The sequence below is a fragment of the Euprymna scolopes genome, chromosome 43, assembly GCF_053919585.1.
Source record: "Euprymna scolopes isolate OS-2025 chromosome 43, ASM5391958v1, whole genome shotgun sequence".
NCBI lineage: Eukaryota > Metazoa > Mollusca > Cephalopoda > Sepiida > Sepiolidae > Euprymna > Euprymna scolopes.
In genome coordinates this window covers 20,359,931-20,379,235 of record NC_136524.1, presented here as the reverse complement: position 1 = coordinate 20,379,235, position 19,305 = coordinate 20,359,931, and the positions used below count along the sequence as shown (strand labels likewise).

Below are 19,305 nucleotides of genomic sequence, written 5' to 3'. Positions count from 1 at the left end.
AATGTGTTTGACAACGTGATTAGACAACGCACTTTTAACATAGAAAACACTATCCTGAACTTCAAATCGTGTTGCCAAATGCATTCTTCCAACATTTCAAAAACAATACCACAGATAAGAACACACAGACTCTCCATTAACTTCTTGTTTTCTTCAGCTTATCATGGCGAGGAAGAATAAAAAAAAAAAATTCTGACAAAGGAGTAAAACTCCAAAATTTTAAACAAGTAATACTTGTTTATTTTCATAATATTGTGTTGTAATTTGGCTTTCAAACGTATTTCACGTTTCAATTTAAGATTCAATCAATGCTTCTAACATGGAAAACACTACCCACAGAAAAATCTGTATGATGTACGTGACCAGGTGCCCGGAAAACTCGTCTCGGGAAAACTCGTCTCGGGAAAACTCGTCCTCTTTCGCTAGATAGGAAAACTGGTCCCTTATTGAATAAATATTGATTGAAAACACATTTTATGATCATTCTTGAAGGAGATATTATTTTTTAAAATAGACTATAGCCCCCCCCCCCCCAATATTTCTTTAAAATATTTTTACTTGTTTAATGTTTTCTTTTTTTTTTTTTTTTTTTTTTTTAAATAAAATCGATTTTCTAAGTGTCCGTTTTCTACCTAACTGGCTAAGTTCTTAGTGGTTTCACTTCTTTTAAAGCGTTTATTATGTTCATACAAAGTTAATTACAATTTTTTGTTTCTTATTTTAACGATATTTTTTGGAGTCATAAAAACAATAATTAAAAACAAAACCAAAAAATTAAAAAAAACAGGGAGCGATTCGATTTTTCGTTACTTTTTTGTTTTTTAATTATGATAGTTTTTTTGTTGTTATGTTTTTGTTTTCTCTCATACCAAATGCACTCATGCGTTATTTAAAATTAAAATTTTATCAAGTATCAATATTTATTGTCGTCCTGTCAAATTTTGCAAAAATTAACTAATAAATTAAAAACGAAATATTTTTTTGGCGTGAGAGATGCCATGTGCTAACAATCTCTCGTTAACTAATTTGTAATTTTTTTAATTTTTACTTCGAAATTCTAAAATCAATCATTAAGAGAAAAAGTAATCACTAAATAAATTTATTAATCAATTTTCTTGAAAATCCCGCTATCGTTCATCAAGAATCTTTTTAATTTCATTTTTTGTTGGTTGTTTTTCGGAGGGAGATATAGTTTTAACCCCCCCCCACTCTCTCTCCCTCTCTCTAAATTATATTTTAAAAAATATTAAAATTTATTATTTTCTTTTTAAAACCAAATCTCCCTCAGTAATTTCTTTAATTTTCTATTTTTTAGCGATTATCAAGACCCCTAAGATGTGATATACCGGACATTATTTCTCGTTCGGGTTTGTATTACTGTACACATAGATTCGAAAAAGTTGTCAAAAAACAAATATATAACAAATAAATGTTATCAAAGGCAAGATAAATTACTTTTCTACCAAACTGGATATAATTTTCGTGTTTTTATTTAATTTAACATGTTTATTCAGCTCGAAAAGCATACAGTGTTTACCGATGTATTGGAAAATTCAAAATGGCGGCCGACTCTCTCTTTAACATGGTAAGTTTGGGAAAAGGTGTTATAAATAATAAACTAGACAAAATACTATTAAAAAACCACCGAATATATGTCAAGTTATGTCACGGTAACATATATTGAAAAGGTATTATAAATAATAAACTAGACAAAATACTGTTAGAAACTCGCTCAATATATGTTACTGTGACATAAGTTGACATATATTCGGTTGTTTTTTAACAGTATTTTGTATAGTTTATTATTTATAACACCTTTTCCCGAACTTACCGTGTTTAAGAGAGAGTCGGCCGCCATTTTGAATTTTCCAATACATCGGTAAACACTGCATGTTTTTCGAGCTGAATAAACATGTTAAATTGAATAAAAACACGAGAATTATATCCAGTTTGGTAGAAAAGTAACTTATCGGGTAACCCAACTTATCTTGCCTTTGATAACATTTATTTGTTATATATTTGCTTTTTTTTTAACTACTTTTTCGAATCTATGTGTACAGTAATACAAACCCAAATTTTAATATTTTTTAAAATATAATTTAGAGAGGGGGGGGGGGTAAAACTATATCTCCCTCCGAAAAACAACCAACAAAAAATGAAATTAAAAAGATTCTTGATAAACGATAGCGGAGTTTTCAATAAAATTGATTAATAAATTTATTTAGTGATTACTTTTTCTCTGAATGATTGATTTTAGAATTTTGAAGTAAAAATTTAAAAAATTAAAAATTAGTTAACGAGAGATTGTTAGCACATGGCATCTCTCGCGCCAAAAAAATATTTCGTTTTTAATTTATTAGTTAATTTTTGCAAAATTTGACAGAACGACAATAAATGTTGATAATTGATGAAATTATAATTTTAAATAACACATGAGTGCATTTGGTATGAGAGAAAACAAAAACATAACAACAAAAAACTATCATAATTAAAAAACCAAAACAAAAAAGTAACGAAAAATCGAATCGCTCCCCGTTTTTTAATTTTTTGGTTTTGTTTTTAATTATTGTTTTTATGACTCCAAAAAACATTGTTAAAATAAGAACAAAAAAAAAATTTGTAATTAACTTTGTATGAACATAATAAACGCTTTAAAATAAGTGAAACCACTAAGAACTTAACCAGTTAGGTAGAAAACGGACAATCGATTTTATTTAAAAAAAAACAAAAAAACGTTAAACAAATAAAAATATTTTTTTAAAAAATATTAGCTGGGGGGCTATAGTCTATTTTAAAAAGCAATATCTCCTTCAAGAACGATCATAAAATCGATATTTATTCAATAAGGGACCAGTTTTCCTACCTAGCGAAAGGGGACGAGTTTTCCGGAGACGAGTTTTCCGGAGACGAGTTTTCCGGAGACGAGTTTTCCGGAGACGAGTTTTCCGGAGACGAGTTTTCCCGAGACGAGTTTTCCCGGGACGAGTTTTCCCGGGACGAGTTTTCCCGGGACGAGTTTTCCCGGGACGAGTTTTCCTAAATTCACGTGACCATGACAAAATGACAATATTGTATTCTGAAAATCACATAAATTGATCAAGTAGTTTTATTTTTATAAAGAAAATCATTTTTAAGTGATTAATAGAAATTCATAGGCATTACAACATACATCTAGCAAGTATAAAGTATTGTTTTTTTAATGTTTTTTTATATATTTTTCAAAATAATGGGCAAGACAGCCACTTCTCATAAATTTAATTTCATCTATAATATAAATCTCACCTGTTTGTTTAAATGTATGCATACTTATATGTCTGCCTAAAACTTTCGACAGAGGTGACGAATTTTCATGAGATCGGTATCGTTTTGAAGCTTGATCCTTCGGATGACAAATATCGAAAAAGATGCTAAAAATATTAATTCCTTCACTCTCAACTGGGCACTTCTCTACAAGGAGAGGGTTGCTTTTTTTTGCCAATATTTTCGAAAGTCATCACCTCTTTTCAATTGACTAGCCTTAATTTAAACCTTTGCCACTTCTGTTTTGGCGATGGAAGCAACAGCAAAGGCATAACTTTTTTTATCATTTTTTTTTCTCCTTCATGGTATGGCCTGCCTACTACTTTTTTTTTTGGAGGGGGGGGGGGGGCTCAACACACATCTCCAAATACGTGGGCACCCAGGTTAGTTTAAAAATAAAACTTGATCAAATTTATGCAATTTTTGGAATTTGCCATGGCTACATATTACATACAGATTTTTGCCAATTTGCTTTTCTGAATATAGGAGAAATTCTAGACTAGAACCATACTTTTGTCCTTTTCTTATTAACTGATTTTAAGTAGCGAAGATAGATTATATTGCAAAGCAATAGAGAGAAGGTGAAACAAAAACAACTTACCTTGAACATACTGAACAATGGTGGCATCGATCTGGTTTTAGACATTTACATTTTTCACAGTATCGTGGTGCTGCAAAAATACATTTTGCAAAATTTAATGATAATAAAAAATCATTTAGAAACTTTTCAATGGCAAAATACTTATACATTTATTAGTGTTGGGACAATTCATCGGATTTGGAAAAAAAATCGAAACATTGGAATTAGTATCGGAATCATAAAAATTTTAGCCTATTTTTGAGTCCAAAAAGATTCTTTTAATTTTTTTCTTGACAATAAGAAACATGAAAGAAACACAAATTTATTTATTAGAAGTTGTTCATTTAAGGCCATGGAGTGAGTTATAATTCCACTCTTGGATTTTTCCAACTCTCAATCTAATTTATTTCATTTATTGGTACACTAGCAGGGAGCATCTGGTGTTGACAAGCCATAAAAAAAAGAACTTGGCTGCAACCAGCTAGAAGGAAAACTGGAAGCAAAATTTTGTAAGCAAAAAAAAAAAAAAAAAAAAAAAAATTGCTGTGTGCTGAGCGTGAACTCGCAAAAGTTTGTAAGTGAAGGCATTATTGATGAGACTACGATGACACAGATGTTATAACGCTATAAATTTATCTTTTTACATTGAAAGCAAGGTTTTTATCTGACCTCCCCTTCCAAACAAAACGATATTTCAACATGAAATAATTGACAATTTTTTTTCTAATTTTTTGATATTATATGTCCGAAAGACCGCTCTTTCTAACAGTACCATGTTCGTACCACTTTGATGTGGATGAAAAAACTTTTAGCATATATACAAATAAACATACAAACACACAGGTATTTGCCCTTTCTTTAATAAACTATTATGGGTACCTAAACTTCTCAAAATGAGGCACTGAAAATAAAAAAAAGACACAAAGACAAAAAAAAAAAAACCCATTAATATGTATTTTGTTTATATATGTTTTGTTCCTTACATTAAAAACTTACCTTGTATTTGGTTTAAATAGTTTTATTTAAAAACTTTGTAAATATATAAAAAACGAATTTAGGAAAACTCGACCCCGGAAAACTTGTTCCGTTTTGCTAAGTAGGAAAACTGGTCCCTTATTGAATATCGATTGAAAATACATTTTATGACCGTTTTTGAAGACGATATTGTCTTTAAAAGAGAATACACATCCCATAATATTTTTTAAAATTAATTTTTCTAAGTTTTCGTTTTCTACCTAGCTTTGAAAGTTTTTGGTCTCTCGTCCTATTTTAAAGAGTTTATTTAGTTAAAAAAAAAAAAAAAAAAAAGTAATGTTGAGTGTTACTTATGAACAAAAAATGTCCGACATAATATTTTGTACTTGTTTACAGAAGGCATGTAAGGTCAAGGTCAAAATGTGACCTTTTGTTTTTGTTGGTCGATTGTAGTCCTTATTCTTGTCCTGATTTGTTTAAGGTTTTTAAAATAGGTTACTATAACATATTTATAGAATGACGTAACATTAGAATTAAATGATTTGAAAATATTTACAAAATAAGTAGCATAACAAAAACATTTGCCTGGGTGTAAAATACACTTAAATATGCTATTTTGATCTGTCCAAATTTCGTATATATTATTATAGAGTTGTGATTCCAAAATTTAAAAAAATAGTATTTAGGTGCCATCAGCTAGAATCAAAACTGAAACTGTAGCATTCAAAGCTGGTGACGTTACCACTGTACCTATGTGACATACATACAAACCGAATAAAAATTAAAAACCCTTAAAAGACCCATAAAGAATCTAATCATTTGAAGCTCCTAGCAACGCTGTGTGACTTTTAGTTTTAAAAGAGAGTTTGAAAATATGGAGACAGACTGACCGACAGACATAGCTGTTTATATATTAAATTATAACTGTCATAAAAGTAGCTTGAAAATTCACTAATCTTGACAAGGTAGAAAAATATTTTATTTCAGGAATGCAGATAAAATAAGGAAAATTCATGTTTTAAAATATTATTTCAAACCTACAATTTTAGGAAATATGTCACATTAACCTATTTTTAATCATGTCAGTTTTATGTCTATTTGTGCTGAATTTAGGAGAAAATAGCACAAAACAAAAATATTCGGTAACAGAAAATTAGGATAGTTCTGAAGGGGGTGATACTAGGCTCGTTCCACAATAAATCATTATTTTTTTTACTGCAGATTACTATGCCCCCCCCCCCCTTTGATGTTATGGTATTGAAGGTAAATTCAGCATCGTTGCTGGATTTAAAAAATAACAAATGCGCTTTTTTTTTTTTTTCAGATGTAATTTTGTTTATTCGCTAGATAAAAATGTTAAGTTAAATTTTTTCTCTGTAGAAAGTTGTTTTAATGATGGAATGAAATTTGATGCACTGACATCCCAAAAAAGAATTACCGCTTTTTTTCTTCTTTTAAATAAATTGTATCATTTTATCTTGTTTATGGAAAAATCGAAATGCATTATGACAGATTTAATTTCGTAATAGGATTTTAATTTATAATATTTTTTTAAATATAATAATTGGAAAAATAATACAAGAACTGTGTTCTTAGAAAAAGCATTCAACTTAAAATTGATTTTATTTATTTAAAAAAAAAAAAAAAAAAAAAAAAAAATCAGTAAATGTTAAATGCTTATTAAATAGTATTTCGCGGGGAATTAACCCTTATTTTAATCTCTATCTCCTCAAGAGCAGTCCTAAAATCTATTTTCAATTGATATTGATTACATAACTACCTAACTTTCATACCTTACAAAAGTGGCCTAACTTTCATTAAATAGGTCATAATGACCTATTAAAAAGAAAAAAAAGGAAAAAAAAAACAACAAAAACGGTGAAATATATATATATTTTTTTTTCGCTTTTAACAAATTAATAAAATTGTTGACTTGTTTAGAAATAAACCGAAATACATCATGGATTTAATGATGCTCGGTAAAAATGTCACTTTGACAACGGATATTAGGATCTTTGAGAAGTGTGAGCTAAGTTTCTCGGTGCCCGGGAAACTCGTCCTGGGAAAACTTGTCTCCGGAAACCCGTACCCGGAAAAATCCCCCCCTTATTGCTAGGTAGGAAAACTGGTCCCTTATTGAATAAATATCGATTGAAAACACATTTTATTACCGTTGTTTTTAAAAGAGACTATGCACTCCCATAATATTTTTGAAAATTATTTTTAACTCTTAAAAAAAAAAAAAAAAAAAAAAAAACTTAAAGAAGATACGAAAAATGAAACCAAATATTAATTTTAAAAAAATACTCTAGTTTTAACACTTTTTGTGTCATTACGAAACAAAAATAAAGAAAGAAAACACGTATTATCAAAGAAAGCAATTACTTTATTTAGAAGCATTAATTCAGTTTAAATAATTCTTGTACTATTACAAAACAACAAAAAAGAAAACACGGTCTTATGTAATTTTGGTACCGCGCTGAAATAACATTATTTCGAAAGCCATTGTTATCATGGGGAGGGGAGGGTATCGTTTAAAAGTCATTTCGGGGCACAAGTTGTGTAGTACTTAAAAATATACAAATTTATTTTCTTTTGGAGGTGGGTGAGGCTCGTTTTAAAACTATATCTACCTCAGTATTTTTTTTAATTTTGGGACATTTTTTGTTAAAAATTATTTACTAAGTAATGTTGAGTCTGACATTACTTGTTATTTCTTTTTAATTAAATAAACTCTTTAAAATAAGTTTAAACACCAAAAACGTACAAAGCTAGGTAGAAAACGAAAACTTAGAAAAATCAATTTAATTTTTTTAAAACAATAAACATGTAAAAATATTTTTTAAAATATTATGGGATGTGTATTATTACCTACAAATATACAAATTTATTTTCTTTGGGGGGGGGGCGTTTTAAAACTATATCTACCTCTTTAATTTTCTATTTTTGAGCAATTATCGAGACTCCTAAGACGTGATCCTCTTATGTCAGACATTTTTTGTTCATAAGTAACACTCAACATTACTTTTTTTCTCTTTTTTTAACTACATGAACTATTTAAAATAAGTTGAAACACCAAAAGCTAGGTAAAAAACGAAAACTTAGAAAAATTAATTTAATTTTTTTAAAACAACAGTAAACAAGTAAAAATATTTTTAAAAATATTATGGGATGTGTATTCTCTTTTTAAAGACAATATCTTCTTCAAGAACGGTCATAAAATGTGTTTTCAATCAATATTTATTCAATAAGGGACTAGTTTTCCTACCTAGCGAAAGGGGACGAGTTTTCCGGGTACGAGTAAATTCAAGGTCTCATTCTACTAGTTTAAAATGTTGTATATTAGAAGGCAAACCCACATTCCATGGGTTGCACACGCAAGTGGATTCAATGTGAAGAATTGAGAACTTTCCACCATTGTCTCTAACAGAATGCATAACCTGACCCAGAAATATGTGAGCAGGGAGCCCAAAACACTCATTCATGGAAAACGTCCATTTTTGCTAGGTAGGAAAATTGGTCCATTATTGCGGTAATTCTTATTTAGCACGCCAGCACGCGAAAAAGTATGCTATGTGCCAAATTTCATTCCGTCATAAAAATAAATTTCTACTGAAACTTATTTTTATCTAGCGAATAAACACAAAATTATATGAAAAATCATGTTTATTATTTTTAAAATTCAATAATTGAGCTGAAGTTTATGTTTTCGATTAGAAAACAAAACTAACTTTTTAATAAAATTTGTGTGGCGTAACACGAAATTATTTTTTCTAAAGAATAAAATTTTTTAAAATTATCTTTATACATTTATCTAGCAAATAACCATAAAATATATATGAAAAAACATGTTTATTATTTTTTAAAAAAATCCAAATTATGCAACAGGAGGAAGTTGGTTTTTTTTTCCTTAAACAAAGCTGACGTTGGTTTGATAAAATTGTGTTTGTTGTACCGTTGAATTATTTTTTTTAAAGAATAAAAATGAATATAATTTATTTTTAAAAAATTTTCAATTACGCAACGGGGATAAGTTGGCTTTTTTTTTTTTTTTTTTAAACATTTGATTTTTTTTTAAATAATAAAAATGTTTTTTCTTATGCATTTTTATTTATTCGCTGAATAAATGGTATAAATTATTTTTAACGGAGCTGAAGTCAATGTTTTTGATTGTAAAACAAAACTAATTTTTTTGATAAATCTCTAGGTGTACTGCTGCATTATTTTTTCTAACGAATAAAATTGAATATAGTTTATTTTTACAAGAATGTTTATATATTTATCTAATGAATAAACATAAAATATATATGAAAAAACATTATTTAAAAAAAAAATCAAAATTATGCAACAAGGAGGAAGTTGGCTTTTTTTTCTTAAATGAAACCGACTTTTGTTTGATAAATTTGTATTTGGCGTACTGCTGAATTATTTTTTCTAAAGAATGAAATTGAATAAAGTTTATTTTTACAAGAATGTTTAGACATTTATATAGTGAATAAACAAAAATATATATGAAAAAACATGTTTATTATTTTTAAAATAGCAAAATTATGCAATGGGGATGAAGTCTCGTTTGATAAAAAAAAAATGCCAACTTCATTCCCATTGCATAACTTTTAATTTTTTAAATAATAAACGTGTTTTTCATATATATTTTTATATTTACTTGCTAGATAAATGTATAAACATTCTTGTAAAAATAAACTTTATTCAGTTTTATTCTTTAGAAAAAAGAATTCAGCGGTATGCCACACAGACATTTACCAAAAAAATTAGTTTTATTTTCCAGTCGAAAATATCAACTTCAGCGTTGTTGGATTTTAAAAATAAGAAACATGATTTTTCATATGTAATTTCATGTTTATTCGCTAAATAAAAATGTAAAATAAGTTTTTTTTCTGTAGAATGTTTTTTTATGATGGAATAAAATTTGGCGCGCAGCGTACTTTTTGGCGTGTCAAAGAAGAATTACCGCATTTATTCAGTTTAAAAAAAAAAAAATTAGTAGTGTTGAGTAAAAAAAAATTGTTTGACATGAGAGGATCACCTTGGGAGTTTTGATAATTGCTAAAAAAAAAAAAATAGAAAATTAAAGAAAATATTAACGTAGATATAGCATTAAAAAAAGCCTCCCCTCCCTACAAAAGAAAATAAATTTTAATATTTTTCAAATATAATTTAAGGAGAGGGAGAGCTTTTTAAAAACTATATCTCCCTCAAAAACAAAACAATAAACAACAAAAAAATGAAATTAAAAAGTCTTGATTAAAGAGAGTAAAGTTTTCGATAAAATTGATGTAGATGTAAAAGAAAAGAAAAGAAAAAAAGTTTTGGTAGGGAGGTAGGTTCGAGCCCAAAGCCTTGAGGCGAATAGCCTGATAACTTACCACGGCACTACGAGGGCAGGGAAGTAAGAATGGTTAAAATTAAACATTTAAAAAAGTAGGTGGTTAAACAAATGTCAATGTGTGGTTTTCTAACTTTCGTAAATTGGACATATTATAATCTAGCGAGTATATAAAACGTCCTAAGAAACAGTGACCCCCTCCACATCCCAAAACTTTTGGCGGACATACAAAAAAATGCACACACACACACATACACACATTTTCACTTTTATATTATAGAAGATGATATGACGGCGAAGCCAACATTGACCAATCGAATCGAGTTTCGCCTTTTTTTTTTAATTATTATACCGAAAAACGAAAGAAACATGTGGAGATCTATAAATGTGGAATATTTAACATTTCAAAGTCGGGCTAATTAAATAGACAGGCAACCCCCGATATAGATATTATCATTTAGACAGCATATAAAAAGTTTTAAGAATGAGCGACCCCTTCTACCAGCCCCCGGAAAAAAGACTTTTGCGGACATACACAAAAAGTGCACATACATACACAAACACGTTTTCACTTTTATATTTATAGACTAGCCTGGGTGCCCAGCACTGCCCAGGTGTTTGGAGGTGTGTGTTGAACAAAAAAAAAAAAAGGCAGGCTTGAACCCGTGATGTGAAAGCGGAAAAGAAAGTGAAAGAAAATCTGACGTCTTACCGCTACTCCATGATGCGACCGGAAGTCCAGAACGTTGAAATTAACCAATCCAACTGATACAATGACTTGCAAAAATGGCGACGCAAAAAACAAACAAACTGTCTAGTTGAAGGTGAAGGAATTAATGTTTTTGGCCATTTTTTTTATATTTGTTGTCTGAGATGTCGAGCTTCAAAATGATACCAACCTCATGAAAATATGTCGCCTCTGTCAAAAGTTTTAGGCAGACATATATACATACAGGTGAGATTTATATTATAAACTAGCGGGGGCGCCTGGCTTTACCTGAGTGTTTGGAAAAAAAAGTGGTGGTAGGCAGGCAGGTGTGACGCGAAGGCGGAAAAAAGAAAGTGAAAAAAAAAAAAAGCTGAGATCTTAGCTCTATGCTAAGAGAAATTGAAAAATGTTCAAATTTATCGATGTCAATCAAAAAGTTAACTTGAAGTGAATAATGCATAATGAATCATGCAGGCACAGAAATGACGGTTGGCTGCAGGCCAGTTTCTGCTTCCCCATTTTGAGGAAAACCAGCTGCCCCCAAGAAGGGGGAATTCTTTAACTGAATAGCAATTGTTTGATATGAAGTGTTTACCCAACATTGATCAAAGCTAATTGCGTTTCTGGAGGCAAGGGTCTACTTCACTCTAATTAGTTTCACTTTTATAAAAAAAAGACAAACAAACACACAAGGATGGAAGAGAGGAATTTTATAAAAGTCGATCAAAGTAAATGTAGAGATATTTGCAAATCATAGATATTATAATCTAAGGAGTATATAAAAAATTCTAAAAAATAGTAACCCTCTCGAGAACCCCCCCCCCCAAAAAAAAAGCTGTTTGCGAACATACAAAAACATGTGCGTCACTTTTGCCTTTTATATTATAGACTAGTGGGAGGGGGGTACCCGGCGTTGCCTGGGTGTTTGTAGGTGTGTGTGTTTGGGGGGGGGGAATCAGAACAAAAAGGAAATTTAACGGTAGCAATTTTAAAAATGGAAAAAAAAAAGGAGTGGTTGGTGGCAGGTAGGCTCGAACCCGGAGACTTGAGACCAATAGGCTGAGCCTGAACACCTTCGCTATGGTGACAGTGGCAATGTAAAAGCGATTAAAAAGTGAGTCAAGTCAAAAAAGAGTAAGTGAAAGAGGTTTGATTGACAGGTGGCTGCTTAATGACAGCGTAATCAATGGCTATTCAGCAGTTAATATTGTTAGTGTGGAACAGTTTTTAACGATTGTTTTTTTTTGGGGGGGGGGGAGGAAAAGCAGCTCCCCCGAGAAATAATAAAGCAATTGTCTAATATGACAGCAAAGCCGACATTGACCAAATGTTTGAATCAAATTTCGTTTTTTTAAATTTTTTTTATTATACCGAAAAACAAAAGCAACACGTGGCGATCCAAAAATGTGGAATATTTAATGTTTCAAAGTTGGGCAAATTAAATAGACAGGCGACCCCCGTTGTTAAGTCGTATGATTTAGAGGTCATATAAAAAGTTTTAAGAAGAAGCGAGCTGAGCGAGCAGGCCTCGGAAAAAAAGCCTTTTGCGGACATACACAAAAAGTGTACATACATACATACATATACACATTTTCGCTTTTATATATATATATACTAGCAGGAGTACCCCGCATTGCCCGGGTGTTTGTAGGTGTGTGTGGTGTTAAATAAAAAAGAACCCGGGGTGGGGGGATCGAACCCGAAGCCCTGAGGTGAAGTTTGAAAATAAAATCGGCCAGACAGAATGAGTTAGTGAAAGATGTTTGAAAGTCGTCGAGCGATACGACGACGAAGCATTGTTATAAGCGATGTAAGAAAAGAAAACGTTTTAATTAAGCGGGGGTGGGGGGGGTGTGATCAAAACATAAAAAAAAACACAAAAAATCTAACGCAAGGCAAACGAACGATGAAAACAGACAAACGAACACGTGAAAAATGAATGGCTTAAATAAGCCTGTTTTGATATTAAAATTTTAAAAATCGGTGGATACCCAAGTGTCGCTAAGAATAAGCGAAGTAAAAAAGTAAACAAAGAAAAAACAGGAAAACGAACGTGAAAAATGGCTTAAATAACACAGGGTTCAATATTTAAATTTAAAAAATCGAAAAAAACAAAAACATCTCACACCACGATTCGAACCCAAAACGTTTAGATAATGAACAAATGCGTTAATCAACTGCGCTAAAGCGACATAGATGAAATGCGTTCGGTTTTTCAACTATTTAAAGTAAATCGGGTCACGACGTCATGACGTAATCTGACACATGCGTAGAATTGGTCATCGTTACGAGAAACCTGTTTTTATTGACCCCCCCCCCTGTGGAAAATTGTCGATTTCGGGGTGAAGAAGTTAACGTTTTTGGCCAATTTTTCGATATTTCTCAAGCGAAGGATGGGGCTTCAATATGATACCAAGTTTATGAATTTTCGTCGCGTGTGTCGAAAGTTTTTAGCAGACACAAAAACACACACATACACACAAACAAATAAACATACATAAATTTTCGCTTTTACATATATAGACTAGTGGGGGTACCCGGCGTTGCCCGGGTGTTTGGAGGTGTGTGTCCTCGTGGGGGGTGGGGGGTTAATCAAAACATAAGAATAAGCAAAGTAAATATTTAAAAAAAAAACACAAAACAAAACTAACGTAAGGCAAATGAACGATGTTAAATGTAAAAATCGGAAAAACAAAAAAAAAAAAAAACAGAAAAACGAACGTTAAAACTTCTTTAAAAAAATCTGAAAAATACCCCCCACTCCCCCCAAAAAACCTGTGAAAAATGGCTTTGGGGGGTACCTGGCGTTGCCCAGGTGTTTTGGGGTGTGTGTGGTAGTCGGGATGGGGAGGGGGGTGTTAATGAAAACCTAAGAATAAGCGAAGTAAAAAAAAACAAACAGAAAAACAAACGTTAAAAAATCTGAAAACATGTGAAAAATGCCTTAAATAACCCTGCTCCAATATTAAAATTTAAAAAATAAAAAAAAAAAACAAAAAAAACAAAAGACATCTCACACCACGATTCGAAGCCAAAACCTTTAGATAATGAGGCTGTGCTTTAAGCAACTGAGTTAAGACAACATCCACGAAATTAGATTGTTTTTTTTTTTATCTTTAAACTAAATCAGGTTCTGACGTCATTTGTGCATGCGTAGAAGCGAACTCGTCATGAAAGGACATTTTTTTTTCTGATATAAGGAAATAATATTTCCACATTGATCAAAGCTGATCGCTTTCGGACATTTCCGGCGATCGAGACCGGAAAAATAACGCAAGAATTAGTGTCATTTTTATTATAGGAAAAGGTCTAACCCACATGCGGCGAGCGAAAACTGTTGAATATTTATCTTCCCGAAGTCGAGCAAATTAAATAGACAGGCGAGCTCCATCGTTAACTGAGATATTACGATTTACATGTGATATAAAAAAAAAAGTTGTTAGGCGACCGAACACTTGTAGACATACAAAAAAAAGCGAACACACACATATATATATATATATATATATATATATATATATATATATATATATATATAAATATATATATATATATATAAAAGGGAAAATGTATGTATGTATATATATATATATATATATATATATATATATATATATGAGAGGGAGAGAGAGAGATGATATTTTTTGGAGTACTAAAAAAAAACAGTGGGAGAATTCGATTCTTCTTTGGAATTTTCCGTTGTTTTTTGTTTTGTTTTTGAAGGAGATATAGTTTTTATAAAGCTCCCCCTCCCTAAATTATATTTTAAAAATATTAAACTTTATTTTCTTTTATGGAGGCGGGGGCTCTTTTTTAAAACTATATCTACCTCTGTATTTTCTTTAATTTTCTATTTTTTAGCGATTATCGAAACTCCCAAGATGTGATCTTCTCATGTCGCACATTTTTTGTTCTAAAGTAACACTCGACATTCCTTGTTTTTTAACTGAATAAACGCTAAAAACTTCCAAAGATAGGTTGAAAAGAAACACTTAGAAAAATCAACTTTATTTTTTTTAAAACAGTAAACAAGTAAAAATATTTTTACAAAATATTATGGGATGTTTTTTCTATTTTAAAAAACTTTCTCCTTCAAGGGTCATAAAACGTATTTTTAATCGATATTTATTCAATAATAGACCAGTTTTTCTACCTAGTAAAAATGAGTTTACCATAGAAGAATCTTCCTAAATTCGTGAGTAGATATTGGTCAAAAGCTTGAAACAAAGAAAATATTAATAATTCCAATAGGAAAAGAATGTTTTTATAAATAGAATCTTCAGAGAAAAAGTCAGCTGGTCAGTTAGAGAGAGAGAGAGAGAGAGAGAGAGATAGCTGTGGCAAGCATGACCATTTCTTCACTGCCGGACCCCACCCCCCACCCTCCATGCCTATCAAAAACATCTAAACACAGAATAATAATTTGTCAATGAAAAGCTGATTTGTTAGTGTGAAATAAAAGCAATATATTTTTGTAGATCAACTGTGTTGTGATTTTTACTTCACTTTCAGTGTGTATATATTTTTACAAATTTGACAAAAGTAGATGTTAACATTATATAAACTGTCATGAGTTTTGTTTACAGCTCTGGAGTGTGACTCCAGGCTTTGCTAGGGTTATAAATTATCATGAATAGTCAAATCAGTACAGAAAGAAAGAAAGAGAATGGATATACATGCAATTAAGTTTTAGATTCCTTATCTCAACCTCCCACCCACAAGTCTTCCCACTGGCTTGATAAAAGAAGCAGTCAAACTAGCAGAAAGCATTTTCATTCTTATGATCCTCCCACCCCTATTAAAATAAAAGCTTAGCCCCCACCCCCACCCTCATGCCTACAAATTCCTATTCAAAAAATTTTATTCAATTTTTTTTTTTTGAGTGGATGGGCTAGCCCTATTTTAAACTAGAAGAATAAGAGCTAAACCTGTACTTGTCAAAGTGCCATTTCTTCTGGTTCCATTTTTATCTAAATTCAAATTTAATCTGTTAAAATCTTTAGTTGATTTTAGTGTGACAATCAAAAAATCCATCATCTTCAATTGAACCTTCTATAACTAAGAGTATTACTTTTTTATTAAAATAATAATTGGGAAAGATAAAAAGATAATCAATTTTATTTGTTTTAAAACAACAGTAAATATTATAAATATTTATTTGAAAATATCATTATAGGCAGGGGATATCCCTATTTAAAACTATTAAAGAAGGAGCCTTACTTCTGGTACCTGAACAATTGGGTAATTTTGACAAGGTAGGAAAATGAAGACATTAGAAGAAATCTGGATCAGAAATAAAGTTTAGGACTGTTGGACTCTAACCTAGGGCTTAGATAAAATGTCACTGGAAAAATTGTGAATAAATTGAAAGAAAATAATACAAGGTAAGAACAATTTAGTAATGGAAAATTAGGATTGTTCTGGAGAGGTGGGAGCTAGAAATTTAAAGAAGGGGCTAAGCCTCCCCTCTCTTATTTTAAACGAAACATTTACAGTATTTCAAGCAAATTAAATAAAGTTTGGCAGTAGGTTCTCTCGCATATAGTTTTAAATACTCTCTTTCTCTTCATTATTTCAAAAATAAAAATAAAATTCATTCTGTTCTTTTTAAGCAAATAAAATTGATTTTTATGAAGGGAGGATCTAGGCTACCTCCTCTATAGTTTTTAATAGGGGTTAAGCCACTCCCCTATGTTTGAAAATAAGTATTTACTCACTAGTAAGTGCAGAATAACTAACAGTTGAAAAAGCATACCTACCCCTCCATAAAAAAATATACCAAACACAAAAGAATTTAATTATCTACTGACCTGTATACTGTTAATCTGCTGAACTTCAAAAAACATTTTTTTAAAATTATATTTTGCGGAAATAGGTCTTTTTTTTTAATTTTATTTTTTGGGAATAAGTCAAGAAAAATAAATAGCCACTTTGTTGCTTAACTGTTGGAGGGGAGAGGAGTTAATTTCTAAAATTTGTAAAAAAAAAATAACTTATTGTATCACTAATCCTTAGTCCAAGTGGCAAACCTGGATTTAGGGCTAGTAAGTCATTAGAAGTAATGTTAAAATGTAATATCTGTACTGAAACTATACTTTATTGCCTCAGTTTAGAAGGATTTTTCCTCCACTCACTGAGGACAAAAAAAAGTATAGTATCAGATCAAGCTCTACTCTAACAATAATTATATTTTGAAAAGTAAAAATAAACAACAACAAACAATAAAATCAGTAAATATTCAGAGCAGACACAAAAATCAGTGTTACATCTTTAAAATATTCAAAGCGAATGTTTTTTTCTTTATTGTGATTGACTTTGGTTAGTTTACATCATGTAAGACAAATCCTTGATTGTAATTAATCACGGGCATAAAAAAGTGTAAAATGGAGGGAAGGGATTTGTTTTTTAAGGCGATTACATATGGTTTTACAACTTTGATGGTATGATAGCAAAAAAAATTTAGTTAACTGCTTTAAAAAGTTTATAAGATCTGCTGATGGACCATTCTATAGCATTACAAGCGTATGCTGTATTTTCATGGGCATTGGCAATATTACATACCTAATGTGCCATATCTTTTTTATATGTGGGTCAAATTTTTTGTTAACTATTCTGTACTTTAACCTAACAATTAAATAAAATATACCGTGAAACTTGAATTTATTGTTAACTCATTGTCAAGACCATTTTTTCGAATCTGTAAAATAAACCAGTTTTTTTTTTAACTGATGATATTTAAATAATAATTAGGCAGTTCGACAAAGAATTTCATTGTGATGCATTTTGTAAATTTTTATCTTGTTTCCACCTTAACATTTCTTTAAAATGACTATATGTTAGGGTTTTCGGGTATGCTGAAAACGAATATCACATTTAAAATTTCTTTTAAGTAGCTTTCCGGATATTAAGCAATGTCATTTCTTATGTTATTGCTGGTAGCCATCTTGGTACGTGTGTTTGCACATAGTTTCTCGGGGTTAGGTTTGCACGCTTGCGCGTACCAAGATAGCCACACATGATAACATAAGAAATGACATTGCTTAATATCTGGAAAACTACTTATCTGCAAAAAATTTAAATGCCATATTTGTTTTCAGCATACCCTAAAACCTATAGAAGTAATCATTTTAAATGTTAAAGTGGAAACAAGATAAATAAATTACCGTTTTATTTCTTTGTTTGCACAGTTGAATTTTCAGTAAAACAACAGATTAGAAATGAGAAAAATTACCATCAACTGGTGAATATATAATTGTTGCTTATCAAGATTCCTGGTATCCTGGGTAGTAAAAACCTACATCAAGGATTCATGTACAGTATGATTTATGGTTGCATCTCAGAAAATAGGGGTATATTTTGGGCCAGATAGAGAGGATTTACAAAATTGAAAATTGGACTGGTTCCAAAATGCCTAAGTTCTGGTCAACTATGGGAATTTCTATTTTTTACAGAAATCCAAAATCTATATGAAAATTTTTCAATTTATTTGTGAGATTAATTCATATCTACTCAATTTTTTTTTTTTTTTAATAGCTACACTCAGATTAAGCTCTCCTTTGGTGAGGAGGCAGGAAAATGCCTGCTCTGAAGAAAGCTATATTTAAATACCACTATAATACTTAGTTTTGTTCATGAATAGACACCCAGTGTATGATACCATGCACCAGTTCAAAAAAAAATTGAAATTTATAATTCATGGCTTATGGTAAAAGGATACATCAAATTTGACGGCATAATCAGAAAGAGCACACAATTTTACATAAGACTGCCAAGCTTCATGAGAATAGCTTGAAAAATAAATAATTGATGACAAAATTACTGAATTTCTTGAAATATTGAGGCCCGTAATTTAACCCACTTTTTCTAACGAAAAATGTCCACAGAAAAGCCTAGATTTTGGCACTTAAAATTCTCATAACTTTTGAACTACTGATGGTATTTGCATAATTCAAACGGTTTTGATCATCTTTACATAGCTCTTTTTATGCAAGTTGATAAAAAAAAAAATTATCTAAAAAGAAAAAATCAACTTGTAATGCTACATTTATACGTGCAATTCCCCACTCTAAATCATAATGAATTTCTTTCAGGGTGTTCTTTTTAATTTTTGACAAGCTTCTTCATGTTTTCCTTTTATCCAAAATTTTGCTAAACTCATTGTGAGATTTTCATCTATATTTTTCCTTTGTGCTATTTTTATCTAAATTCATCTACCCAAATGACGCTCTTTTTAAGAGATAAATTGTGTACATTTTTTTTTTTTTGGAAGGAGACTATAAAAACTTCTTTAAACCTACAACAGCCTTTCTCCTTTTTGTAACTCTACCTCTAACCCTAAGTCTAAGTGCCCCCCCCTCACTTAATCTTATCACTAATCCTATCTGATTGCCAACA

General features: G+C 30.5%; 1 protein-coding gene across 5 annotated transcripts in view; it reads right to left on the bottom strand.

The window, feature by feature from the left end:
* LOC145268223 (palmitoyltransferase ZDHHC20-A-like) overlaps nt 1–19,305 on the bottom strand; it is a 226,821-nt gene that overhangs the window by 125,569 nt on the left and 81,947 nt on the right. For all 5 annotated transcript variants that reach the window (XR_013864861.1, XM_080123528.1, XM_080123530.1 and 2 more), the window contains exon 5: nt 3,902–3,971. Coding sequence is in view for 4 of the 5 variants with exons in the window: in XM_080123528.1 (XP_079979654.1) it covers nt 3,902–3,971 (70 nt within the window). In the remaining variant the exon portion in view is untranslated. The remainder of the gene's footprint in view (nt 1–3,901; nt 3,972–19,305) is intronic.